This window comes from Ictidomys tridecemlineatus, chromosome 7 (assembly GCF_052094955.1).
Source record: "Ictidomys tridecemlineatus isolate mIctTri1 chromosome 7, mIctTri1.hap1, whole genome shotgun sequence".
Taxonomy (NCBI): Eukaryota; Metazoa; Chordata; class Mammalia; order Rodentia; family Sciuridae; genus Ictidomys; species Ictidomys tridecemlineatus.
Genome location: NC_135483.1, coordinates 60785379 through 60810163, shown reverse-complemented (window position 1 = coordinate 60810163; position 24785 = coordinate 60785379). Strand labels below are relative to the sequence as shown.

Sequence of the window (24785 nt, the reverse complement as noted above, 5' to 3'; positions counted from 1 at the left end):
CCAGCACCACGAAAAATAAAATAAAAATAAGTGTGAGAAGAAAAACTTCTTTTATCTTTCCAGCAGGAGTGATGTCCAAGTAACAATGTCCAGCAAACAACTGCAGAATTAATCCTGGAGTTTGGGTCATAACTGTACATTTTTCTTTAGAGCATTCTCCATTAATAAATCACGATGAATATTAATTGGGTGAAAAGAAGGTGGCTCATAACAGAATGTTAGGGAATAATTTAGGGTTGGAAATTGGAAAAAGAAAAGAAGTCAGAAAAGGAGTTCAGAAGAATCAGAACAACTGTTGCTACTAAGCATGACCTAAGTAAATTATTTATGATAAATTTAAAATATTGAGACTAAAAGGAAATAATATCTTGCTAGTTCAGATTTTCCATTTGACATTAAGGAACTAATAGTCAATCTATACCTTTCTAGAAGAAAACTAGTAATCAAAACATTTCCTTACTTTCATGAGCCAATAATTCTTATTTTCAGTCATCAGACTCATCCAGCTTAATTTTTCCCCATATCAGACATTAGGCAGTGATTAATGCAGAACTAGCTCCATGAAGGCAAAGTAAAGTGAAAATACTCCTCCAGATTCAGAAATGTCACTAAGGGTTTTGAAGGTCCCAGTGTTTGTGAGTATATCTGAGGGCTGAAGAGACGGAGATTCTCTCTCATCTGTGCCTTCCTCCCTCTACACAGAAAGATTATCCTTTGATGCAGTGTTAAAGTTGCTGTCTGCCTCATCTACCACCATTGGTGACACGATATTTTGAATTAAGATGAATCAGTGGGAAGAGTTCCCTGTTGAACACTTCTCCATTCTTAATCCAAATTGATTCTTTGCTCCTCCATGGTCATGTCTACCTCTTGCTCTCCTATACAAGGTCAAGAGTTCTGGTTTCAGTCTTCCAGGCATCTACCGTCAACACAAATTAACATGAGAAAACAATTAAAGATATTGCAGAAGAGGGGAAGATATAGGTCCTATAAAAAGGAGATTGCTTTAAGCCTTTGGAAGAATACTCTTACTTGTCTAAATCTGGAAACTCCATATGAAAATCAATTTAGAAATCATCCCTTATAATATCATGTTAAAACTACAAGATTTCTGAGAGGATGAGATGAAGTGGACTTAAAACAGATTTGCTACAAATTGTCCATGTTTGGTAGCTTGAGATTTATGTGAAAGAAAAATACTCATATCAAGTAGTTAAATATTTTTGGAAAGATAGTTTAGTCAAAGTATGATTTTGCTGGTAAACACTTTTAATTTATAGAGCTGTAAAATCTGTTCTATGAATATGTAAGTTTGAATGGATGAGAAGAGGCTATGTTGTTTACTGGGTTGGGAGAGAGGGCTGTGTTATACAGGATAGTGTCCATTTATGGGAATCCATGATTCTATGCCCATAACAAAAGCTTTTCTACATGCTAAGAGTCTAAGAAAATAATAAATATAATTTTAGGACATTTCAGAGTAAACTTGAAGAAAATGAAAGAAAGAAACTTAGTGTCTACTACCTCTTCTTTGTATTTTCAAAAGGTGGAGCTAATTTTTATGATACCTTCTGTCAATGGCACAATATTCAAGATATCTTTGAAAGCTATCTCATGAGGTAAATTAAATGGTAGAAGTTATATGAACATCTAAGAAGTAAAAACAGTAAATGTCAGTGGAGTCAATATGAATGGACTAGATAAAACAATCCGATTTGGGTGGACGACATTTGAAAATGAGTTTTTAATTATCTTTAATTGACTATAACCCTCACGCTGGAATACCTAAAATGTTGAGTCAGCTACTTAATACAGTGGGAATTATCAAATCAAATTGGAACATACAGATTTAACTCAAACTCTGGTTGGGGGCAAGTCATTTAACCTCTCTGGATTTTACTCATGTCTACACACATATTTATTGCAATAAATACTCGACATTTCCCCACCTCATCCCTCAGTTTCTTCTCCCATAGACTGAGTCTTCTTAAGAGTGCTGTAGCTCTAACATGTATCATTGAATCATAATTACTGCTTAATGGGGGAATTATTTCATAAAAAGGAAAATTATGGCTACTTTTGAAGGATCATATGAATTTGGTTTGGATTATTGAAAAAATTTTTGGTTTGGACTAGGAAGACAGCAGTTACAATTCCATGAAGCTAGCCTAAGCTTCACCAAGAAGAGCCAGAAGTCTACAGCACCTAGAATTGAGCCTGAAAATGCAGCAGGAAAATAAATAAATAAATAAATAAGACCTGGGAAAGGTTCAAGGGTGGGTGAAACTGACTAATAAAATATCTCCTAGTGGAGGTGGGAAACCTGTCACTGAGAATGAATACAGGGCTTTTGCCAGTTCAGAACAGCCACAGTTCCACTTTCAGATGGATCTTACTAGATTGGTGAAATGACTTGAGAACATTGGTTGAAAATGATATTATAACTGTGAGGGGGAAAAAAAAAAGTGTGACCAGGTTACTTATTTGACCTTCACAGTATTTCCATGTCACAGTAACATTTGCACACAGGTAATTTTTAAGCATCTGACACTATGTGGGATTCTTTTTAATGAAACAGTAAGATAAATCACTAATTTATTTTTTCAGTTCCAACATGTAATTTTAACCATATAGTCATTCACTCCTTCACCCCCGCTCCTTTCCCACAGTTTTCTTTTTTTCTCTCTCTTGAGAACACTCTACCTACCTGAGTTCCCTAAGTCCCCTCAGAATGAAAAAAAAAAAAAAAACTGAGCTGTGTCTATAAGCACCATGAAATAGTCCCTATTATTTTAAGTTTTAAAGTGCTGGAGAAACATTAAGTGAAATCCACCATACTCCTCTTACACGACGCATTTGACCTCTAGATAACGCTAAGCGCTTCATCCCCCAATGCTTTTAATTCTAATCCTTGCCGAGACAAAATTCATTGCTTGAATTACAAGAGTGAGTCTCATTAAGGCTAAAAAAGCAGTGACCCAGATAGCATAATGGATTAATACAGTGACCTTGCAATTTCAGAGCTTTTCTTTCAAATCTGACTGTGCAGTCAAATCATTTCAATAGTCAATTAATCAATTGCTTAATACCAGTCAGTAAGCATTCTAAGTCTGGTAGTTAGGAGACCATTTTGGTCAGTGTTATTCTATAAAGAATTAAACTGAGAACAATGGTCTGCTTATTAACTCTCAAAATCTTTCTCCATTGATCAGAATTTTTCAAATAGCATTGAGTGAATTGCTGTGATGCCATAATCAGTAACAATTGTATAATTTGGACAGACATTCTCATAAGCACCGACATTCTGAAACTTAAATTGTAATCATATATACATATTAATGATATGTGTTTACATGGCATTAATGCAAAAAGATTGTAAGGTCTAATAAAAGTAATGTTGACTGAATTACCAGATTATTATCTGGCTTATTTGTTTTCTGTGGTGTGGAGCTTTGTGCACACTAGGCAAGCACTTTCCCCAACCTCATGTTCTTTAAGGTCACATATTGTCAAGATTATTGTGCCACAAAGAAAATTAATGTGTGTATAGATCAACAAGACATCCTGGAATCTACAGAATTTATTTTGGGGAAAAGGGGCCATAAACATAATTCTGAAATTTTATTTATTTATTTATTTATTTATTTATTTATTTATTTATTTATTTATTTATTTTAGATGCAAGATATTCGGAACCCAGAAGGAACTCAGTATAGCTCCCATCCTCAGATGGCAGCCATGAGACCAAGGGGTCAGCCGGCAGACATCAGGCAGCAGGCAGGAATGATGCAGCATGGTCAGTTGACTACCATCAACCAATCCCAACTGAGTGCTCAGCTTGGTTTGAACATGGGAGGAAGCAATGTTCCCCACAACTCACCCTCTCCACCAGGGAGCAAATCTGCCACTCCTTCACCATCCAGTTCAGTGCATGAAGATGAAGGCGATGAGACCTCTAAGGTATGAACAGGTTATTTTTAAGGTCCATGGTTACTTTTAGTACCCATTTTGTCATCTTCTTTGACCTCTGGGTGGCACAAGTCTCTATCCTTTAAATGAGAAATTTTGGTGGAGACATACACTTGGTTAATGAAGCATGAGGTTTCAAACCAAATGGCTTAAACCATGTGCCTGGCCAGTTACACTTGTAGGTTCCCAATTACCCTTTCAATACAGATGTATTAAGCATAAAAGTCGCTCCCACCCATGAAAAGCACTAGTCTGCATAATAAGGCAGAATAAGTCTTACAGGACTCAACTTCCAAATTCAAGCCTAATTTATACTTGTTCGGTAACATCTATTTCAACATAACTATTTTATCTTAAGAAGGCAACAGCCCTGCAGGGGTAAAAAGGCTATGTGACTGTGAGTGTGTGTTTGTGTGTGTGTGAATGTGTGTGTGTGTGTGTGTGTGTGTGAGTGTGTGTGTATTATAATATGGTTAGTTGAAACCCTTAAGATCACCTGACCCAACCATTTCATATTGAGGACAAGGAAAGAAAGGGCCAGGTGTAAGAGATGGGTTCTTTTAAAAAAGAGATGCCTGAACATTTTGTGGTATATCTTTTGTAATCCGCATTCCAATATGGTCACCTCTGTATGTCCAACATCAGTGGTATCATTCTTTTCAAGTTATCTAGATAGGAAAATGGGTTAAGACCTTAGGTGCAGAAGGTAATTAGTTCTCTAAAATACTATAGGCAACTTTTTTGAATGACTGCATGAAAACCAAATGCACTTTCACTTGAAAACACCAAAATAATATTTTTATTGCCTTAATCATCAGACAAGCATCCCAAATTCACCCCCATGAGAAGGACTTTTGTGCCTAGTTACTGTGAAAAAAAAAACATTATTAAATAAGCATTGTGTGTTCCTCCTCTTTGTTTCCTTAAAAATCTTACTAATAGTCATTAGTGTCAGCCTCTCTATTCTCTTTTCACCTTTGTAAGAATTTTATTTTTGGTAAATGAAACTGTCAACCTGATGCCAAAGGTAACCTTATGGGACTCTGAGATATATGGTTAATTTCTAATAGCTACACTAATCTTTTAAAGGTCCAGGTGAATCACAATTCATAGATTTCTTTAGCCTGATGACAAGACTGCAATAATGACTGTATTTTCTTGTTTTCTGTTTTCTTGGTACTCTGGCATTTAGGACTTAATCCTGGGGAGACTACCCCTAGCATGGCTAGCTAATTCCTGGAGGTAGCAGATGACACCCCTGGAAGCCCCCTTTTGTTATACAGAGCAACCTACCCAGAGCCCACTTTCTTACCATCTTTAACACACTCTCACAAGTCTGTATTACCCCTGCTCTCTGTCACCCCAGGGCCAGGCATCTGACAACTGGGGACCATCCCTCCAGCTCAGAACCTGCCCAAACTATTCAAGCTGTCAATCCTAAACTTACTCAGCACTCCTGTCCTGCTTCCCTATTCCTTCCCACAAAATTGCCAACAGATTTTCTGGACCATGCTCTGCCCTTGTCTCCTTTCTACCTCCTGATTGGCCAGAGTGCTTCCCCGCGTGGCCCTGTGTAGCAGGCCATGTCTCCTCATTCAGAGTGATCTATGAGTCTAAACTTCTTTCTTCATGACTATCAGTTCTGTTTTGCCATCTTCCCATACCTGATTCAAACACACCCCAGGATGAATACCAGAACAGCTGCACAACCATGTGTTGCCAATGTCAATTGCCCCCACACTCTGGGACTCTCCCTTTTGTCAGTGGGACAGTCACTCATGACTACGGTGAAAAGACAGAAGGCCAGTTGCTATTAATAATAATGTATGGGTCAGTGGAAGCCTAGACTTTAGCTGACCCTTTAGAGGGCAAAATCATTTTCTTCAGAAAATATGGATTATTCTAATGTGAATTCTTGAACCTAAAAGTAAATAATATCAAGAATTTGTGGCCAGTGTTGTAAATATTGGGTTATGCATCAATGATTCAAGTCAATTTCTTAAACAAAGGTGGCATATTGTGTATTATAAGGAAAAAAAATAATGTTCTGCTCATAGTAAGGATCAATTTGTGCATCTAGATTGTATCTTTATCAGTATTCCTTGCTGATATTTCAGGAAATTAAATGTAAAATCAGTAGCTCTTCTGAAGGTAAAGTTTATTCCGAATTGTTCTTAATTACAAGAGCCTTTTCCACACCCTTCAATTTATAGGAGTCGATGAATGAGTAGAAACCTGAGATTCATAGAATTTATGTTCTCAGATTCTGCCATTTGCTATTAACCCCTTATATCCACATTTCATACTTTTGTTAAGGCATGAATTTATACTTTATAAGTTTCCAAGCTGGTGTGAAATTTTTCCAGTAGAGTTCCTACTCAATTGCTAAATATCCACATCTCAAAATAATGCATATTTCTTTATTGGTGATTGTACATTATAATTCATATGCTATAGGTGCAGAACTAGAGATGGATTTGTTCAGGTTTAAGGATGGATTCTAGAGATTGTACCTGTTAGAAACAGATTTTTGTCTACACAGACATGCGTAAGGTCCTGTCTAGTTTAAGTATATTTTCTATCTCAAGAAAAGTCACCACCCCTTTCCAGCTGTATGCAATCTTCTTCACTTTCCCTTCCATTCAAAATCCTTCTACCCATTTATTCAATTTATATTTATTAAATTGCTAGAAAAATTCTTTGATGAAAATGCTCAAGCCTTTTTTTTTATCACAGTTAAGGATTAAAGTGAATTTTCCTTTGTATATAAGTAGAATTTATGTGGAATGTTGTATTGCAACAGCTCCAGTTAGATTTAAAACAGCATTAAGTCAAAAAGATCATTTAAATCATTTCAAACAAGCAAACCAAAAAGGAATATTGAGTTCCACACCAGAAAAAAAAAAAAGCAGCTTTTAAAGCTTCCCTCTTAACACTTTGTGCTCTCTTTAAGCAATTACATATTGATTCCAGTTTATCTAATTGAACAATTAAACGAAATAAGTCTGTTTTGACAGGGAGAAATATTGTAAATACACCAGTAGAATTAATTATCACCTTATAAACACTACCCATGGTTTTGATTACTCTGAAGCTGTGTTGGCAGCTTTAAGTCATAAATGAGACATACAGGAAAGCATCAAAGCAATATAAACTTAGGCAGCTTGTGGTTCTAAGCCTGTAATCCAGTACTTGTAATTTAACAGACACTTTAAGACACTTAAAAGTATCTGGCATTACAAGAATATTTTTGGCAGTTTTCCTTTAAGGAATTTATGGGCTAAGAGTCACAGTATATATATATATATTATTTTATCCTTTTACTTTCAGTTTTTCTGTTGAAATTATCCTTATGTCTTATATGTGTCTCATGTAAGTAGCTTATAATGAGATGATCTTTTGCTTTCACATAAAGCATTTGCAGCATTTATATTAATATAAGTACTAAAATATTGGGGTTTATCTTTCCGTCTAAGTGTGATACTTTTGATTTTCTCCCAAACTGTTCAATTTCTTTTTCTTTGTTCTTATTTTCGTCAATCCATTATTTTTTTCTTATAGGATTGAAATTTTTTTACTTCCTTTTCTCTTTCAGTAGCTTTCCCTAACATACAATCATGGAAAAGTCTAAAATTGATCAGTATCTTTACCCACTTCCTTAGATTTACTCCAAACATCTTCTTTCCTATTTATATTGGAAAAACTTGTTCATTTTCAAGGTAATTTGGTTGTATCCTCTAATTTAATAAACTCCATAAAACATTTAAGTTATTTTATATGCTCTTTTATCCTCCAGACTTAAATACATATTTTTTCACCTGACATCACTGAAAGGATCAATGTTAGAATTTCTCACCTTATCCTTCACAATTATTTTCTTCTACATTTGCTGCTTTCTTGTCTGCTGTGTTATATTCTAATTCATTTATATTTCTTTATCAGTTCATACTTTCATGTCTTTTTTCAGCTGTATCTAATCAAAATGAAATTCAAAATTATCTATTAATATTCAAATTTCAAATATATATCTCAAATATATTCTCAAATCTGGATGTTTTTATAGTTGCTTGTTCTTTACTCAGATTTTAACTCTTTTATTCATACAAACAAGTTAAATACATTTGTGGTATACCCTTTCTTTGCTAATTCCAGTACATGAAATCTTTTGTGGACTGATTGTATTTTAATAGCCTATTTTGTTTCATTTCTCTTTTTATTCTTTATTTATAATCAATAATAATAACAATAGTAATAATAATAATAATAGGGCTGGGGATGTGGCTTAAGCAGTAACTCGCTCGCCTGGCATGCGGGGAATGCTGGGTTCGATCCTCAGCACCACATAAAAATAAAATAAAGATGTTGTGTGCACCGAAAAACTAAAAAATAAATATTAAAAAACTCTCTCTCTCTTAAAAAAAAATAATAATAATAATTTGCCTGTGGAATGAAAGCTGATATTTATTTAAACTTTAAAAGAATTCTTTTAGATCTGGCTTGAAGCCAGCATCTTTAAAATGCTGATGGAGAATAATAATTGAATCTAGAAATTGTATACCCAGCAAAAGTACTTTTTAAGGTAAACATTCCCAACAGACTCTCAAAAATGAATTCTTTCATTATCTTCAAAGATGATTTGTAGTTGTTTTTGCCTGATATCTTGGACCATTATAATCTAGAACCACACTTTAGATTTTCAGATGACCCACATGGTAATGCTTTTGTTTTTCAATTTTAGCAAGAGATTTTTTCACCTCTTAGTATCAGGATTCTAGGACAATCATCCTTATAGGTCCTAAGATGACCCTTACATGGAAAATTACATTACTCTATCCTTGCATTGAGAGTCTCTTTTACATCCTGGCTTTAATAGAACCCTCTTATAAACATACTGCCTTGGTGACCCATGGACTTTGTCTTCTATCTGCTGTACCCTTTAATCCATTGCAGCTGGTTCCGTAAAAATCTTCAGGATGAGAGCTGATGTCAGTATTCTACTTACTTCTCTGGGTTTCTTCTTTCACCAATTTTTTTGCCTTCAAGGGTCTTAATAATTTCTTAATTTATCAGTGTATGTGCTCTGACAAACTAGACAGAAACAAAAAGTTTTTATTCTCAAAGCAAATAAGACAAGTCACTGCAGCAGAAATTAAATAAGCCTTTATTGGTAAATAGCAGGTATTTACTACTGTTCCACTGTCAAGAAGACTCCTGTAGTAAAGTAAAAATGATAGTTTTCTATAATCATCAAGGAAATGAAGCTGTTTTAAAACCAAATGTCCTGTCACTTTATTTAGTGATGGCACAAAATACTTAAAATTGGTACTTGAAAGCCTAGTATTTTCTACATCAAACTATATTTATTATACAATTGTTCAATACCTCAAATGATGTAATATATATGATATTTTTAAAGAATTCCTTAGACTCCAGCAAACAGATGTTCCTATTTTTTGATTGTTTGTCTGTACTAGGAATTGAACACAGGGTGCTCTACCTCTGAGATGCATCCCTAGCACATACCCCTTTTTAAATTTTATTTTGAGACAAAGTCACATTAAATTGCTGAGGTTAGCCTCATACTTGCAATCCCTCTGCCTCATCCTCCTCTGTCGCTGGGGTTACATATTTTACCCCCACCCGTGGCTGTCATTTACCCTACAAAAGAAAAAGTATCCCATTTGTTAGACCTGAGCCTAACAAATTCATTCAGGAAAAAATGATAAAATTCAAACAGCCAATATCTGATTCCAAATTATTTTTACTAAGATCTATTTAAATAATTGAAATTATGCTAGGATAGAGTATTTTCAGGGAGCATGTATTCTTAGGCATGTCTTAGATGACTGAGCATATTTGATTAATTCATGGAATAAAAAGAAAGTGAGACTTAGCCACCTGGCATTTAATTCAGTAGGACCCTACCTCAACAGCTTGCATTCTTTATAAAGCAGGAGAAACCCTCAATCCAAAATAGGAAAAAAATAAACATATCACCCTACTCAGACAAATTTTAAAAAGATCAAGTGGCTCCAATAAAATTGACAAATATAACTAGTAGGTGTATATAATTACAACTAACCTTTTTTTTCTCATTTTAAAATGATTTCTCTGGACAGTAGCCCAAACTTTCTATTCCACATGAGGCCAACTGAGTGCCTTTGCTAAACTTGTCCAAAAATAATACTAAGCTGTGTATGGCAGAACCAAGGATCCTTAAAAATGAATTTGTGTTACAAACTCTGATACAAACACAACGCGCCACAGTTGTGACTCATTTCAAAAGTAAAGCCCTTCGTGTGTGTTTGATGTTTTGAGTCATTGAATGTTCTGTTATTATTAATGGTACTAATAAACCCAATTGTAAAATGAAAGAAGTGCTACAGCCTTGCTGATTTCACAGTAACTAGATGACTTCTTTCCGTGCTTATTTGAATTCATTCTCATAAGGGGATTTTAGATAGCACAGTTCAGAAAGAAAAGAATGAATTTAAGCAGCAAAATTTTCACTTAGAGAAACAGTACCATCACCAAAAAGTGCTGTGATGTGCCCTGTTTCTATGGAGAAGATTTTATAATATTTACTTTATATGATAAGAGTTATAAGTGGAGTTCTATGTTGTTTGTTCAGCCTATTATGCAGATGGTGCTTGATTAAAATCTATTTTAAACTACAGCGATTACTGCAAGATAGTGTGCATTAAACAGCTCTCCCAGCTCCATTAAAGGCTTTGGGACCATGGCAGTTTATTTTAAATATGCTTATAGACGTTTCTAACTTCTCCAGGGACGTTTTAGAATCAGTGATTCTCTTTCCTTAATAATATTTTTGGGGTACTGGGGATCAAACCCAGGGCTTTGTGCATGCTAGGCAAGTGCTCAACCACTGAGCTACACAGCCCCCTTTCCTTGATAATATTAAGATCATGTGCTCTGAATTCTTAAGAAGTATTATTTAAGCAATACTGTTAGTATATACTTTTTAAAAATATTATCATTTCCTTGTGGTATATAAGTTAAATGTATCCCTTTAATTCAGCAATAAGACATGACAGGAGGTGAATTACCAGAAGCCTAAGGATACTTCTAGGTATTTGAGAGACATATCAAGGTCTTTGAGCGAGTTACATGAAGCATATGCATCTGGGAAAAGTTTATGCATGATTTCATTTATAAGTATTAGTTTTGTATTTGTGTAAGCATTTATTTATTCATTAGTGCTTTAACTGAATGGGAAATAAGTCTGTGGGTGATCAGAACAACATTTTGGGCTTTAGATCAGCCATGTTTTAGTAGCTATGACTTTCTTTTTGTTGTTGTTTAAGAGAGAGAGAGAGAGAGAGAGAGAGAGAGAGAGAGAGAGAGAGAGAGAGAGAGAGAGAATTTTAACATTTATTTTTTAGTTTTCGGTGGACACAACATCTTTGTATGTGGTGCTGAGGATCTAACCTGGGCCGCACGCATGCCAGGCGAGCGCACCACCGCTTGAGCCACATCCCCAGCCCAGTTGTTGCTATGACTTTCATACAGTTTTTGTATGCATTTCACATTTTCTTTGCCTTGTAATTCTAAGCATTTGCTCAGTGCTAAAAATTACAAGAGCAAAAATATATGATGATCCACTATATTACAGCATTGTACTATTTCTATGAAGGATGCAGCAATGATTAAGACTTACTTTGTGCTTAACCTCATGAGGAGATTTTATTTTTATTATAAGGTTTCTCCTATATTCTAAAGATCATGATGTTGAAATTGACTCTCCGGTCATAAAAGCCCAGTAACTTTAAAAATATTGTACTCTAGAACTGCCTTGTATACAGTGTTGTACTATGCAATACACAAGTCACTAGTTGTCTATAAATGCTTGCATTTAAGTTTAATTCGTTACAATTCAGTTCTAAAATTTTGATTCCTCAATTGCGCTAACCACATTATAAGTGATCTATACCCACATATGGCTAGTGGTTACCCTTTTGGACAGTGTAGAGAACAATTCTGTAATTCCAGAAAGTTCTCTGAGACATTGCTATTCTGAACTATGGAAATCAGAACTTCTTAGAAACTTGAGATATAAAATTGTGAGCTTGTATCCATCAGTGCAAGAATTTAGGATCCAGATATCTGAATACAAGGATAGTGCTTGCTAATTCTTTTTGCCTGATCAAACTTCAGGTCCAGGGATATATTATAAATCCATTTAGCAAGTTTTTCTACCACAATCATATTTATCATTATTGTGTTCATCCCAAATAATCTTTGGTCAAAAGAGCCAGGTATTTTTCAAAATGCAATCCATTACTGGCATATGAGTGCATCCAAATTATAGCAACATTTCTTTTTTCAAGAAAGCTTTGCATATGAGCAATGACCATATTCTTTTCACATAATTAACAAAACTACCTCCAGAAAGTAGGTTTTATAAACTCCCAGCTTGTTACATAGAATCTAAAGTGGCAGATCATTTCTGCCCCTTTCCGATGCAAGAAAAGTGTAAAAATTAAAAAAAAAAAAAAAACAGATCAAGGGGCAAAAAGAATTAGCAAGCACTATCCTTGTATTCAGATATCAAAGACATCAAACCACAGAGTGAATTTCCATTCCATTTATTATATCCTAAAAAGCAAATCTATTGTGCATGCCCAGTAAGCCTTGATAGAAGAACATCGAGCAATATAATGAATAATTCTCTCCAAAGCACATTTTATTTTTATGAAAAGAGAGATCTTTCATACATAGCTTTTTTCCTAGCTTATCTAAGTCTTCTGTGGAAATTGGGCATTATCTTAAATAAATCATAGGTGGGTTCTATTAAGTTCAATTCTATGAGTGGTCAGAATATTATGATCCAAAAATATAGCTTTGATAATCTAGTTTAATTATTGAAGGAAAAACAATGAGTCTGGAATAATGAATCTGGAATATATTAGGTCTGTCCTTTAGATTGATCTTTCCAGATGCCAATTCTGTTTCATAATTTATAATTTAGACCAAGGTTACTATGCGTATACATATATATATATATGTTTAATGGCAAAGCATAGTATGTTGTCAACTGAAAGCAGATCCATATGCTTTTACCCATGGCAAAGACAAAGATGATGTGCTGTTATGAAACTGTTGGGTAGCCTGGCTTTAATGGAAGTGACAGCCTGCTCTGCAGCTTAGTGCCTCTCAAATACCCAATCAGATAGACAATTGAAACTTCAGAGTTACATCCCATAATACATAAATGATGTTTTCTGAGCCTTCAAAATGTGGAGGCAGAAGTCATGACTTCTATTAAACAAAGCTCTGAGACTGAGAAAAACTGTACCCTGCTAACCCTACAAGACAAGCCAGGAAATTCTAGGAAAACCTTCCAGATAGCTGACCAAATAGGTTGATTGCATGAAGTTAAATTTAGAGTTTTCTACAGGGTTGCTATACATTGCCTCAAAATGATAATTTGTGATTTTGATACACTTAATATTTGCATTTCTTACTGGCAGTAACAAGTTCTCCTGCTTCATCCGGTTTTGCCTAAAAAGTAGAGCCCTGTGTCAAACACAAGAGGATAACTGTTTGAATACCAGTTTAATAAGAAAATGACCATTAATACCTGTGGTCCAAACACAATTTTAGATAACAGAGGAGGGAAAAATAATTTGGGGAAATCCTTTAATGATAACATTTACAGTGCATGATAGGAGATTTATCTCTGTGATTCATATTTGATTATTTTGCAAAAAGTTTGATATAAACTGCAGTCATGGAGATTTCAATATGTCTGATCATTAATTTTTTAATTAAAGTTTAAGATGAGTCTAGGTAATTTTCAACATGGATAAGAATTCACTTATCTCTGCACTTTTATTCCCTTTTCCTAAATATCCCTGATCTTTGATGAAATATGCCCTCTAATTTCACGATCACTCTTTTTTATCTGGGCTTACTGAGGTATAATTGACAAATAAAATTGTGTACAATTAAAGAATACAACATGATGATTTGATACACATGTACATTGTGAAATGATCACTATAATTAAGTTAATTACCTCATCTACCCCTTCACATGGTCACCTTTTTTGTTGTTTTCTATTAGTTGTTTTTTGTTTGTTTGGTTGGTTGGTTTTTTGTTTGTGTGTGTGTGTGTGTGTGTGTGTGTGTGTGTGTGTGTGTGTGTGTTGCTAGGAATTGAACCCAGGCCTTGTGCATATGAGGCAAGCATTCTACCAACTGAGCCATATCCCCAGCCCTATTTTTTCTTTTTATTAACAATGCTTAAGGTCCACCAGTTTACTTGTCAAGTATACAATACAGTATTGTTAACTATAGTCATGATGCTGTTAAATCCTCAGAAGTTAATCATCTTGTAACTAACTGAAAGTTTGTACCCTTCAACCATTCCATGTTTAATATTCTTCACTGTGGACCTTGCTCACTTATTTTTCTTTTCAGTAAGTGATTATGAATGTAAAACTGCCAGGTTTAAAAAATTGGAAAATTATTTAAAAATTAGAGAAAAATTACAAAGACCCATCCTATAACCAAGGAAATTACTATAATTATGTCAAATACTTTTTAAATCTATGCATGTTTTCTCTTTCACTGCATATTGCTTATTGCCCTCAAGTGCTCAAATAAATTTGAGAAGTTTAATCTCCTGTAACAGAAACCATTTGTGCTTTCATTCATTCATTCTTCCAATTATGCTATGATTTTGTGATTTTATATTTGCTATTATTATGGTACATGTTAAACAGTTTCTGCATTTTAGGAATGATTATAAGGTCAGTGAGCAAAACTAGACCTGGATCTTGACTTCATAGTGCAGGGGCAGAAGATTATCTAACAGCCACACACAGATTATTGTATACGTTTGATACATACTATGAATGGAACTATATAGAACTAACTGAGTGAATAAGAGCTCAACTTGAATTTGAGATATCTTTGAGATTTGCAAATACACATGCCCAACAATCACTGTTTCTATGCATGTAAAACTCAGAGAAAACATGAACTTAACAATTATCCAGTCACAAATGGCAGTGTAAACCCATCATACTTATGAGATTACTTCAGTACAAACTCATAGAAGAAGGGGATTTACAGGAAAAAAAAAAAGCAATCAGCAATGCTACTATATAGTGGCCACTTGGAGAAAAATGAGCCCAAAAAAACATGATTCTTAACCAAACAAGGCCAGCAAAACAGGAGTGAAACCCATGGAGGGTGGTATTATGGAACTCTTGGAAGACAGGGTCTTCCCGGTGAGAATCAGGTAAGGTTGGTGCTAAAAAGTCTTTTGGATTTAGCAATGTGGCGGGAAGCACACTCAAGCAATCAGCAGAGGCTGCATACAGCCAACACAGACTACCACTTGGGGGAGTTTACTTGAGGAGAAAGATATGACTATATGTAACCTTGGGGCACAGGGAAAGTTTTCTTGTTTATCGGTTTGTTTTTTTCTCTCAAGGTAGTTAAATGTCAATTAGAAGAGTAAAGAAGAACAGTTGAGAGTGTGTGAGACTAGTCTCCAACCCTCAGACATCTGATTACCCATATAAAGTTAAGACCTGGGCATTGGGTATTTATCAAAAGCTTTCCAGGTGATTCCAGTGTGCAGATATACTTGAGAATCTCCATTCTGTGTCACATAGGTCTATGTGTTTAATTTAGAGCCAGCACACCCATTTGTCCTATATCAGCTCAGCCCTATCATTCTAGTCCTCTGATAGGCTTACATGAGTGCCAACAATTTCACAGGACCACCTCTCAGATCCATCCTGGGGAATCTATCATCTAGAGTTAATCTACATTAGCTTGTCAACTCGGTTCAGAGCATCCTGTCCCCAAGGGGCTCTTTGATCTGCTTCAGTGGATAATTTCAGAATATTAATCTTTTAAATATATTTCTCAATAAAGACAGAGAACTCATTTAGCTTCCTTCCTATCTCTGTTTGAACTTGGGCATATCTTTCAAACTGAACATAAGGTATGCAACATGAGGGTCATCTCTTTCCATTCAGTGAATTATTTTTAAATCTTCTAAGGTATCATAATTAATATTTGAATGTGTTTAATATTTTTTAAAATATATAACTAGATGCTACCTCAGTGATCATAAAATGGTACTGCTACTGTTTTACAGAAGAAGAAACAAGGGCCCAGAACAACTAACTTAATGAAAAGAACACAGCTACAAATAATAAGTAAAAGGAGAGCGTGAAGCTAGATCTGCTGATGTATCCACAGGTTTCTCAGTAGATCATTCCTGTGCAATGGTGGCAATTATTTTATACAAATGCCCCACCCACCAAGTTATGTGGATCAAATATATATATTACATTATGTCTGCAAAGAGGAGAAAAGTGAAAACTACCACGACAGTGGACAAAACTACCACAACAGTGGAGTTATCCACCATGACAATGGCCACTCAGTCAGGAAATAGTGCACATGGGACTTACATTGGTGGAAGTGGCATGTGGAAAAGGATTCTTCATTTACAGGACTAGTATGTACTCTATTGACTCATATAATTTTATCAATGGAAAGAAATCATAGCCTGAATTCCTGATTTCATAGAATTGGTTGAAATGGGATCACATCTAGTCAAGTAAAAAAAGATGATATTCAGACATAAATGTCTTAAACACATCAAGAGTGGTTCCCCACCACCACCATTTTATCAGAATAGCAATTAAAATTATCCAAATAGTCATACTTGAAACAATGGGAGAACATGGAATCTATTTTTAAATGGAGTAAAACGTTGTCCTATAAATCTCTGAAATCTTGTTTTTAGAGGTACATTCTTCAATATGGTAGCCATTAGCTATTTGAATTTGAATAAGGCTAAAATTTAGTTCCATATTTCCTGAAGCCATATTTGAAGCGTTCATTGGCTTCCTATGGCTTGTGTCTATTGCATAGGATAATGAAGATTATAGAACTTCTCCATAATTGCATGGATCTAGGGTCAAAATTATGCTATTCTTTACACTATGAGCATTGCTAGGTTTTCCCAGCAGCATTCCATAGACCTAAGTGTAAAGTGAAAAAGCCATTTGACTTTACTTACTTGACATGTTGCCGTTATGGTTTTAAAATAATTATGAAGATAAGAATGAACTCTCCAGAAGCAAGTTAGATTGCTCATGCAATCACATCACTACAAAAGAAATTTGCTACTGCCACTGTTACAGTGAAAGAGAAGAAGAAAAAGAGTTAGGTATAATACTTAATTGTGGAGCAATATTGTAAAAAAATATTATTATTATTATTATTATTATTATTTTACAGTACCAAGGATTAAACTTAGGTCCTAGCACATGCTAGTTAAAACTGACCTATACCCCTAGCCCTTTATTTTATTTTGAGACAGGGTTTCACTAAGTTGCCAAGTTTGGCCTTGAATTTGCCATCCTCCTGCCTCAGCTTTTGGAATAGATGGAATTACAGGGATGTGCCTTCACATTCATCATTAAAGTTTTTTAGAACTATGTAAATTGAGCTGAGAGAAGAATGAATATGAAGATATGAATGTAAATATGGAGAAGGATGAATATGAAGACTATGAAATACAAAAGGATTATATCTTTGTGCGTATGTGTGTTTGTGTGTGTGCATGTGTGTGCACGTGTGTGTGTTTCCCCAGTGCTAGTGATTGAACCCAGTTCTTACATACTAGGTCAGCACTCTACCACTGAACTATATCCCCAGCCTCAAATATGAAGTTTTAGCTGAGACAACAACTTTGGCCACAGTTTTTCTGTTCCTCTACAATTCTGTGTTGATTTTTGTTTCAGATCAATGGAGGAGAGAAGCGGCCTGCCTCTGATATAGGGAAAAAACCCAAAACCCCCAAAAAGAAGAAGAAGAAGGACCCTAATGAGCCCCAGAAGCCTGTGTCTGCCTATGCGTTATTCTTTCGTGATACTCAGGCTGCCATCAAGGGCCAAAATCCAAATGCTACCTTTGGAGAAGTCTCTAAAATTGTGGCTTCGATGTGGGATGGTTTAGGAGAAGAGCAAAAACAGGTAAGAAGGGATTCAAAATGGAGAGGTAATCAACATGATTTGAGACAATGTATTCACTCTTCAAGAGATGGTTTCTGAGGGCTTTGGGTAAATTCTTCTGTGGCTGAGAATGTGCTCCGTCAGAACCAGACTTTAAGAGATGTTCATATAAATTTTATCATTCCTCTATAAACAGCACGTTAGTTGCTTAGTCTCAAAGTTTATGTAGCGTAGTTACTTTTGGAAGGACTTCTGCATATCCCAGCCAGGATTACCTCATTCCTCAATGTTGCCAATGTGATCATAAAGACTAAAAAAGTCCTTAAAGTATTTTGAGAACTGTCCACACCTCTCTTCAGCACTTATTGTTTATCCTTTTGCCATCAAAACTCTCTTTGCTCTTTGCAAAAATGAACCTCAAATTGAAGGGTTCTTACCCATAGTCATTTCCTAAAGACCTCTATGGTGTCATTCAACCTCCCCATATTTATTTATACCACATTTCTAGGTTGTGTTAACTGGGACCAGATGCCAGCCTTTTCCTTCTCTTGTGGATTGTCATAGTGTAACTGAGGACCAAATGACACATGGTGGCAACAGCACAAGTAGCTCAAAAGAACTTAAAGTGGATGCAGGATCATAGAGACAGAATGAGAGTTCAGTGAACAGATATAGCCACACTAACAAATAAGCCATTTTGATACTCCACATCAAAACCAGGAACTAGATGTGCATTATCACTATGTGGACACTTATTGTCAAAAAGAAAACACTAAATAAGCATGATCATTAAGATAAGTCATTGGAATGACTATGCAGATGTACTTTGTGCATTGCAAAATACTGAGTTGCATTAATGATCATATTTGGTTATTGATAGAGACACTTAACTCTCTTCACCATGTCCTGAAAAGTAGGTAAAAAAAAAAAACTAGAAAATTTCAAACCTATTTATGCATCTAGAAGAATCACTATCTATAATATTTAGGGTTTTATTAAGCCCTTTTATTCATTATCTCATTTGCTCTCTTCAATACTCATGGGTATTCAAATTTTGCAGACTGTGAAATGGAGCCCAGTAAATTAAATGCATTGGTTTATGAAGACATATTTGCTGAGCACTTATTTTCCAGGCATTATTTTAGACACAGGAGATATGGCAGAGAACAAGTCCTATTGTGTTGAAATTTTGTGTAAGATTACATGACTGATACATGAAATTACTATGACTAAAACTTGTCGCTTAACTTTCAGTTCTTTTCCTGACGAACTCTTTGTAATCAATAATAATCATAATGATTAAATCAGTTGCTAAGGAAACATACAACCTGGCCCTTTGGCTCTCCTCTCCTATGTCAAAGCTATCTTCTGTCTTCTGTTTGTTCCAAGACTACCAGTCTGAAGGGATGCCTTCATTGGAGAGTACAGGCTCCTGACCTATGGAGCACTGTGCTGTAAGAGCCATCTTCAAGGATGGAGAACACACCACTGAAACTTTCTGTGTACTGAATTAAAATATCCATCTCCCTGTTAATAGGATAGTTGATATTGTGTTGTGTGATTCTAATTAAAACCTAATATAGTTGTTTCAGGATTTTAGAGCTGGTTTCTATTCTAACTCAGATCAATTTGCTTTTCTATTCCCAAATTCTGAGATATGGTTCCCAGTGGCTTTTGGACTTGAATCAAGGAGGAATTGTACAGGGAGACTTCAGTCCTCCTTTAGTAGAGCATTGCTGAATGATAAACTAAGTGCATGGGAACCAGGAATCCCAACTCTGTCCCTCTTGAATCATTCCACATTAGTGCCTCCCTGTCTTACCCATGAAGTCATGTGTAAGGACACACCTCTCTCTGCTCCAGTAACCCCTCTGTGTATTCTTGGATATGCACTCAGCTTCAGTACACTTAAACTTTTTTTTTTTCCTTTTTGAGATTGAATTTCCTGAAAGAAGCTTCCAGAAAGTAACTTCCCTCCCTAAGGACTGCATGCAGCAACTCTTGTTCATGAAAAGATAGGCATGATTTCCTGCTCAGCCCCTCTTTCCTACCCAAGATTTGGTGACTGAATGAGCAATATTGTTCCCAGGCTCCTTGGTGCTACATTAGCTTCTACTTTTGTCAGAAGCCTTCTTTTAAGGAATGTCAGTCGCCTCTACTAACATTCATCTTACTGCTAGCTTTCTGATCCCAGTCTTCCTAATTATTTCCCACATTCAGGATCAGTGGTTTTCAAAGAGGAAGATTGGTGAAGGTCTTGCCTGGTCTAGGATTGGTCCTTTATATTACCGATATTAAAAAAGAAGTACCTGTTGTTTCTGGTGGAAAAGAATAATGTTCATATGATAAAAAGCAGATAGTTCCTTAATGCAGTTTACATAAATCAGTGGATTTCTTCCCACCAAGTCCATTGTAATATGGCTTTTTGTTTTTTATATAGCAAGAAGGAGGCTCCATGGTAGAGCATTTGCCTAGAAAAGCAAAGTCCTGAGTTCAATCCCTAGTACCACAAAAAAATAAATAAATAAAAATAGCTAAGATAGAAAGAGGAGAACATTAAGATCATATCCCACATCCTTTCTGTCTGACCATATAAGGTGTTTACAGACCCAAAGAACATGAGATTGACCCAAAGAACAACTGTGATGTTAAAAAGAGAAATTATTCTCATTTTCCTATTCTAGTTTTCAAAATTGAGGCCAAGCCTTTCTAATGTAGACAGGATCACAATTATGATTTTTAATGGCATATATATAATGACAAATGTTTTCCCTTTTTTCTCTTATATTTTTTTCTAAATTAGTAAGTAACTCACAATCAGTCTACCTTTGGGATCTCTCTTCATGTAAATAGTTGGGGGAGAATTCATTTTTATAGATGAAGGATGAAATTGCATATAGGTGACCTATATAACTCATTACGTATTATAAAGCAATCTCAGAATCAAAATCCAATTGCTAACAAAAGTTCAACCAAGATTGTTTTGGAACATACTTTGAAAGCAATAACTCCATGTTTTGTTTCATATAAAAAGTAAATGTTTTAAAATTTGAATACTTATTTGAGAGTTACCAAAAAAAGGTATTGGGAGCAATTTGGGTCACCCTAAGATGGTTTATCCCCAAGCCTGATGCTCCTTTGACTTAATAGGGATTTGACATAGCCTGTTCCTTCCTCATAAAAGATGATCTTGCTTAATAAAGAAGAAAGACTGCAGATTATGCTAAAAGGTTTGGTTTATGACATACACAAGATACAGGCCCATCCCAGGGACAAGCAAAGGAGGGTCAACTGCATGAAATCTGACGCTGCTTACAAAAGAGAGCATGTTGCATCAGACAGGCCACCTCTCTGCAGCAGTCCCCAACAGTTTGCAAGAGTTGCCAGCAAAGCAAACAAGCCTCCCTCAAAGGCACATTTGGGCAACCAGGAAATTTCAGCAAAACATCCCAAAGTGTTATTATGCTCTATTACCACCTGTTCTCTCCTTTTATGTTGACTCATGGTGCCAACATACCATAATATCTGTTTCAAACTTAAATTAATTGTGCTTTATTCTCATTTAATATTCAAATTGGGGAGCATGCACACTGCTATGTATTTTGAAAGGAATATTCTTAGAGAAGATTAGAGGCTTAGTATTAAACCTCATAATTTTGGACAAACATGCATGTTGCAGAACAAACCCACATGGTGTTTTCATCATTGTGTAGGCAGCTGGCTGGGGTAGAAGGCTAAGATCTCACGTGCCACAATTGTTTGAAAATCCTGTTGTCATAATAGCCCTCAATTACGAATAGCTACAAATATAAACACAAACCGGGCAAAAGAGAAAAAAATTATTGATGACTTTTTTTTTTGGGGGGGGGGGACGCAGGAAATTACAATATTTAAGGAAAAACAGTTATTAGTGGGATTACAACTGAATGTTTTTTTGACAGCCAGAGGGAACATGACTAATAGAGAGGCTGTGTGTTCCCAGCACCCTCTCCTTCTCGTTGTGGAGGATAGGCAGGAATAAGCTGCTGCAGATCTTGATTTTTCAGAATCCAATTCGGGTGAGAAACTATATGTACTTTGGTTTCTGCAAAGAATCTTTCAAAAGAAGAGAAATCAAAAGGGAAGCTGAAAGAAGCGATAAAAATCCTCCAGGAACACAAAACCTCCCTCATGAATCATTCCTACCAAAGCCACTGAACAAACTCTACATATCAGAGATCTCTCCATTTTAATACTTTGGAAGATGGTGCTGAATCTGGAATGGAAAGAGAATTGTGTTTGGGATTCCAACCGGGGGTTTTAAATGCTAATGACTCCTAAGACAATGAGGAGCCCATTTCAGAAGCATACCAAGTTGTTTAAAAGGCACCAGATGGAGAAAGGGGAATAAAACACAAATAATGCTGTGATGTTGGTCTTTGCTACTTATCTTCCACTGACTGGAACCTACAGAGAAAGAAAAATAATAAGTTAACAATATCACGCCCTTTGTATTTAGGCTTCTTGGAGTTTCAGCCACCCTTAGCATATTTTTTTAATGATATTCCAGCTAAATTTCTTATATACCTCTGTAGCTTCTGAGTTTTCAGATTCTGGTCATACTAGGCTAGGACTTGGGTTCCACGGTGACAATATAGCACAAATCAAACCTGACAAAATTAAAAAGGCAGTTCATCCTGGAAGCAGAACAGTTTGGTCCAAAGAGCAATCAAGGGTTCCTGAGTCCTTTCTAGCCCCGGAAAGTCATCTTAAATCAGAACCAGATGTAAATTACTAAATGAACCTTAAGTTCCTAATTGGAGACACAGTTGGGCTGTGAGACATTTAGCAAATTACAAACAAAATGTTCTTGTTTACATTACATTAAATGGCTTTAAAGCTGCAGCCAAAGAGCTAAATAAACATGCTGTTATGCTAAAAACGGAGTGGAAAGCCTATTCAGAGTGTGGTGCTTTGGGGGACACCAAGCCCACAGGGACTGAGAGAAGGTATTTCTGTAAATGCTGGTCCTATCCTAAAAGAAGGAAGTGGATCTACCTGGAGATGCAGAGCCTAATGAGCAGATATCACTTGCGGAGGAACCTTCTGAGTGCTATAACATATGCCTTCTTTCAGGATGCATAATTCATATCCAAGGATATTAGCCACAGCAGTTCAGCTCAATAGCAGCACCTCATTATTTTATCTCTCAGTATTTATTCCTATGTTTGACGCCTCATGAAATTACTGTTAATGTGTTTATATAAGGGCAGATCTGACACAAGTGGGAAGAATGTAATTTCCTACTCATTCTTCCCTGCCGCTGCGTCCTCTTCCCTAGTAGAAGTGGCAAGTGTAAATAGTTAATTTGCTTCAATTATGAGCCTGTCCTGCTAAATTAGAAGCAGCAGGAATATGAAGAGCCAGAATTATACTTAGGAGGCAGCTGACAAATCCTCTGAGCCCACAGAATCAAATCATTTACTCCTCACTGGTGCTCAAACACCCACTACATAAATGCTGCCGGGTTTTTTCCCCCCTTATCTTATGATAAAATTTGGATTTTTATGTCAACAATACTTAAGGTTAAGAAAAATCCTGTTGCACTAGACCGTTCACATACATTTAGTTTCTCCATTCTTTTAAGGCTGGAAGGAAAGGATAGGTAAAACAATTGTTCATTGAAAAATTGTAGCATGTAAGTGACGTTCATCTTCATCAATTTGAAACTCAAAAATTAAAGTGTATAACATGACATGGTGAGCATATTTTATTTCTTAAATTCAGATAATCACCTATACATAAGTATTGGTACATCATTGTGGTTATGGTTTATCATTATGGGTACAAACATATTTAGTGCCTTTTAAAAAATATTTTTTTAGTTGTCAATGGACCTTTATTTTATTTCTGTGCGGTACTGAGAATTGAACCCAGTGCCTCATGCATGCCAGACAAGTGGTCTACCACTGAGCCACTACTCCATATACACTGCTGGAATAGATATTTCCTTTGAAAGTTTACATGAATTTCAAATGAAGGGAGATAACTCCAACATGATTCTCATTCAAGTCTGTTGTGATTTATGTATTATGTGCAACAATGTTTGGGGTGGGTTATATATCTGTCCATCAAACCTCTTATTTCCATGGATGTATCTTCTCTTAGAAGATGCAATTTAGCAATTTGTCCTTGGCGCTCATGCTAATGCTGATTCATAACAGAAAAAATCCTTTTCAAGGGATTATACACTCAATAAATAGTCATGCACTGCATAATTGACGATGGTCCCATAAAATTATATTGCCTAGAGATATTGTTGTCTTAGTTTGTTTAAGTGCATTTCATAATGTCCCCATACTAAAATATCACCCAAAGGTCCATTTCTTAGACCATACCCTGTTGTTTAGTGTTGCATGACTACATTTCATGAGCACCTATTATGAACCAAAGACTTCCTTGCATGCTGGGGCTTCAGCAGTAAACAAGATACAGGACCCTGTGATTGTGTACCTCACAGAGGCATCAAAGAGAGTTCTCACCACTAGGCAGAGCCACTGAGCAAACAAAGATGGATGTGTATTTTTGCCAGATTTCTTGGATTCCCACCATGGTATTGCCTGCCACATACAGGCTTTAAGATATTGGGTAAATTGGTTATTCATTCTAGTATGACCTTTCTTATCTGTAAAATGGGCATGATAATACCAATGTAACATCATTCATTTGTGGGGGTAGATGGGGAACTGAGGATTGAATCCAGGGGTGCTTTACCACTGAGTTACATCCCCACTCCTTTTTATTTATTCATTTATTTTATTTTGAGACA

General features: G+C 35.7%; 1 protein-coding gene across 3 annotated transcripts in view; it reads left to right on the top strand.

Moving 5' to 3' along the window:
* Positions 1-24785, top strand: part of Tox (thymocyte selection associated high mobility group box) — a 299513-nt gene that overhangs the window by 249570 nt on the left and 25158 nt on the right. For all 3 annotated transcript variants that reach the window (XM_040293974.2, XM_005322978.4, XM_021724922.3), the window contains 2 exons: positions 3679-3960; positions 17768-17998. In XM_040293974.2, the coding sequence (XP_040149908.2) occupies positions 3679-3960; positions 17768-17998 (513 nt within the window). The remainder of the gene's footprint in view (positions 1-3678; positions 3961-17767; positions 17999-24785) is intronic.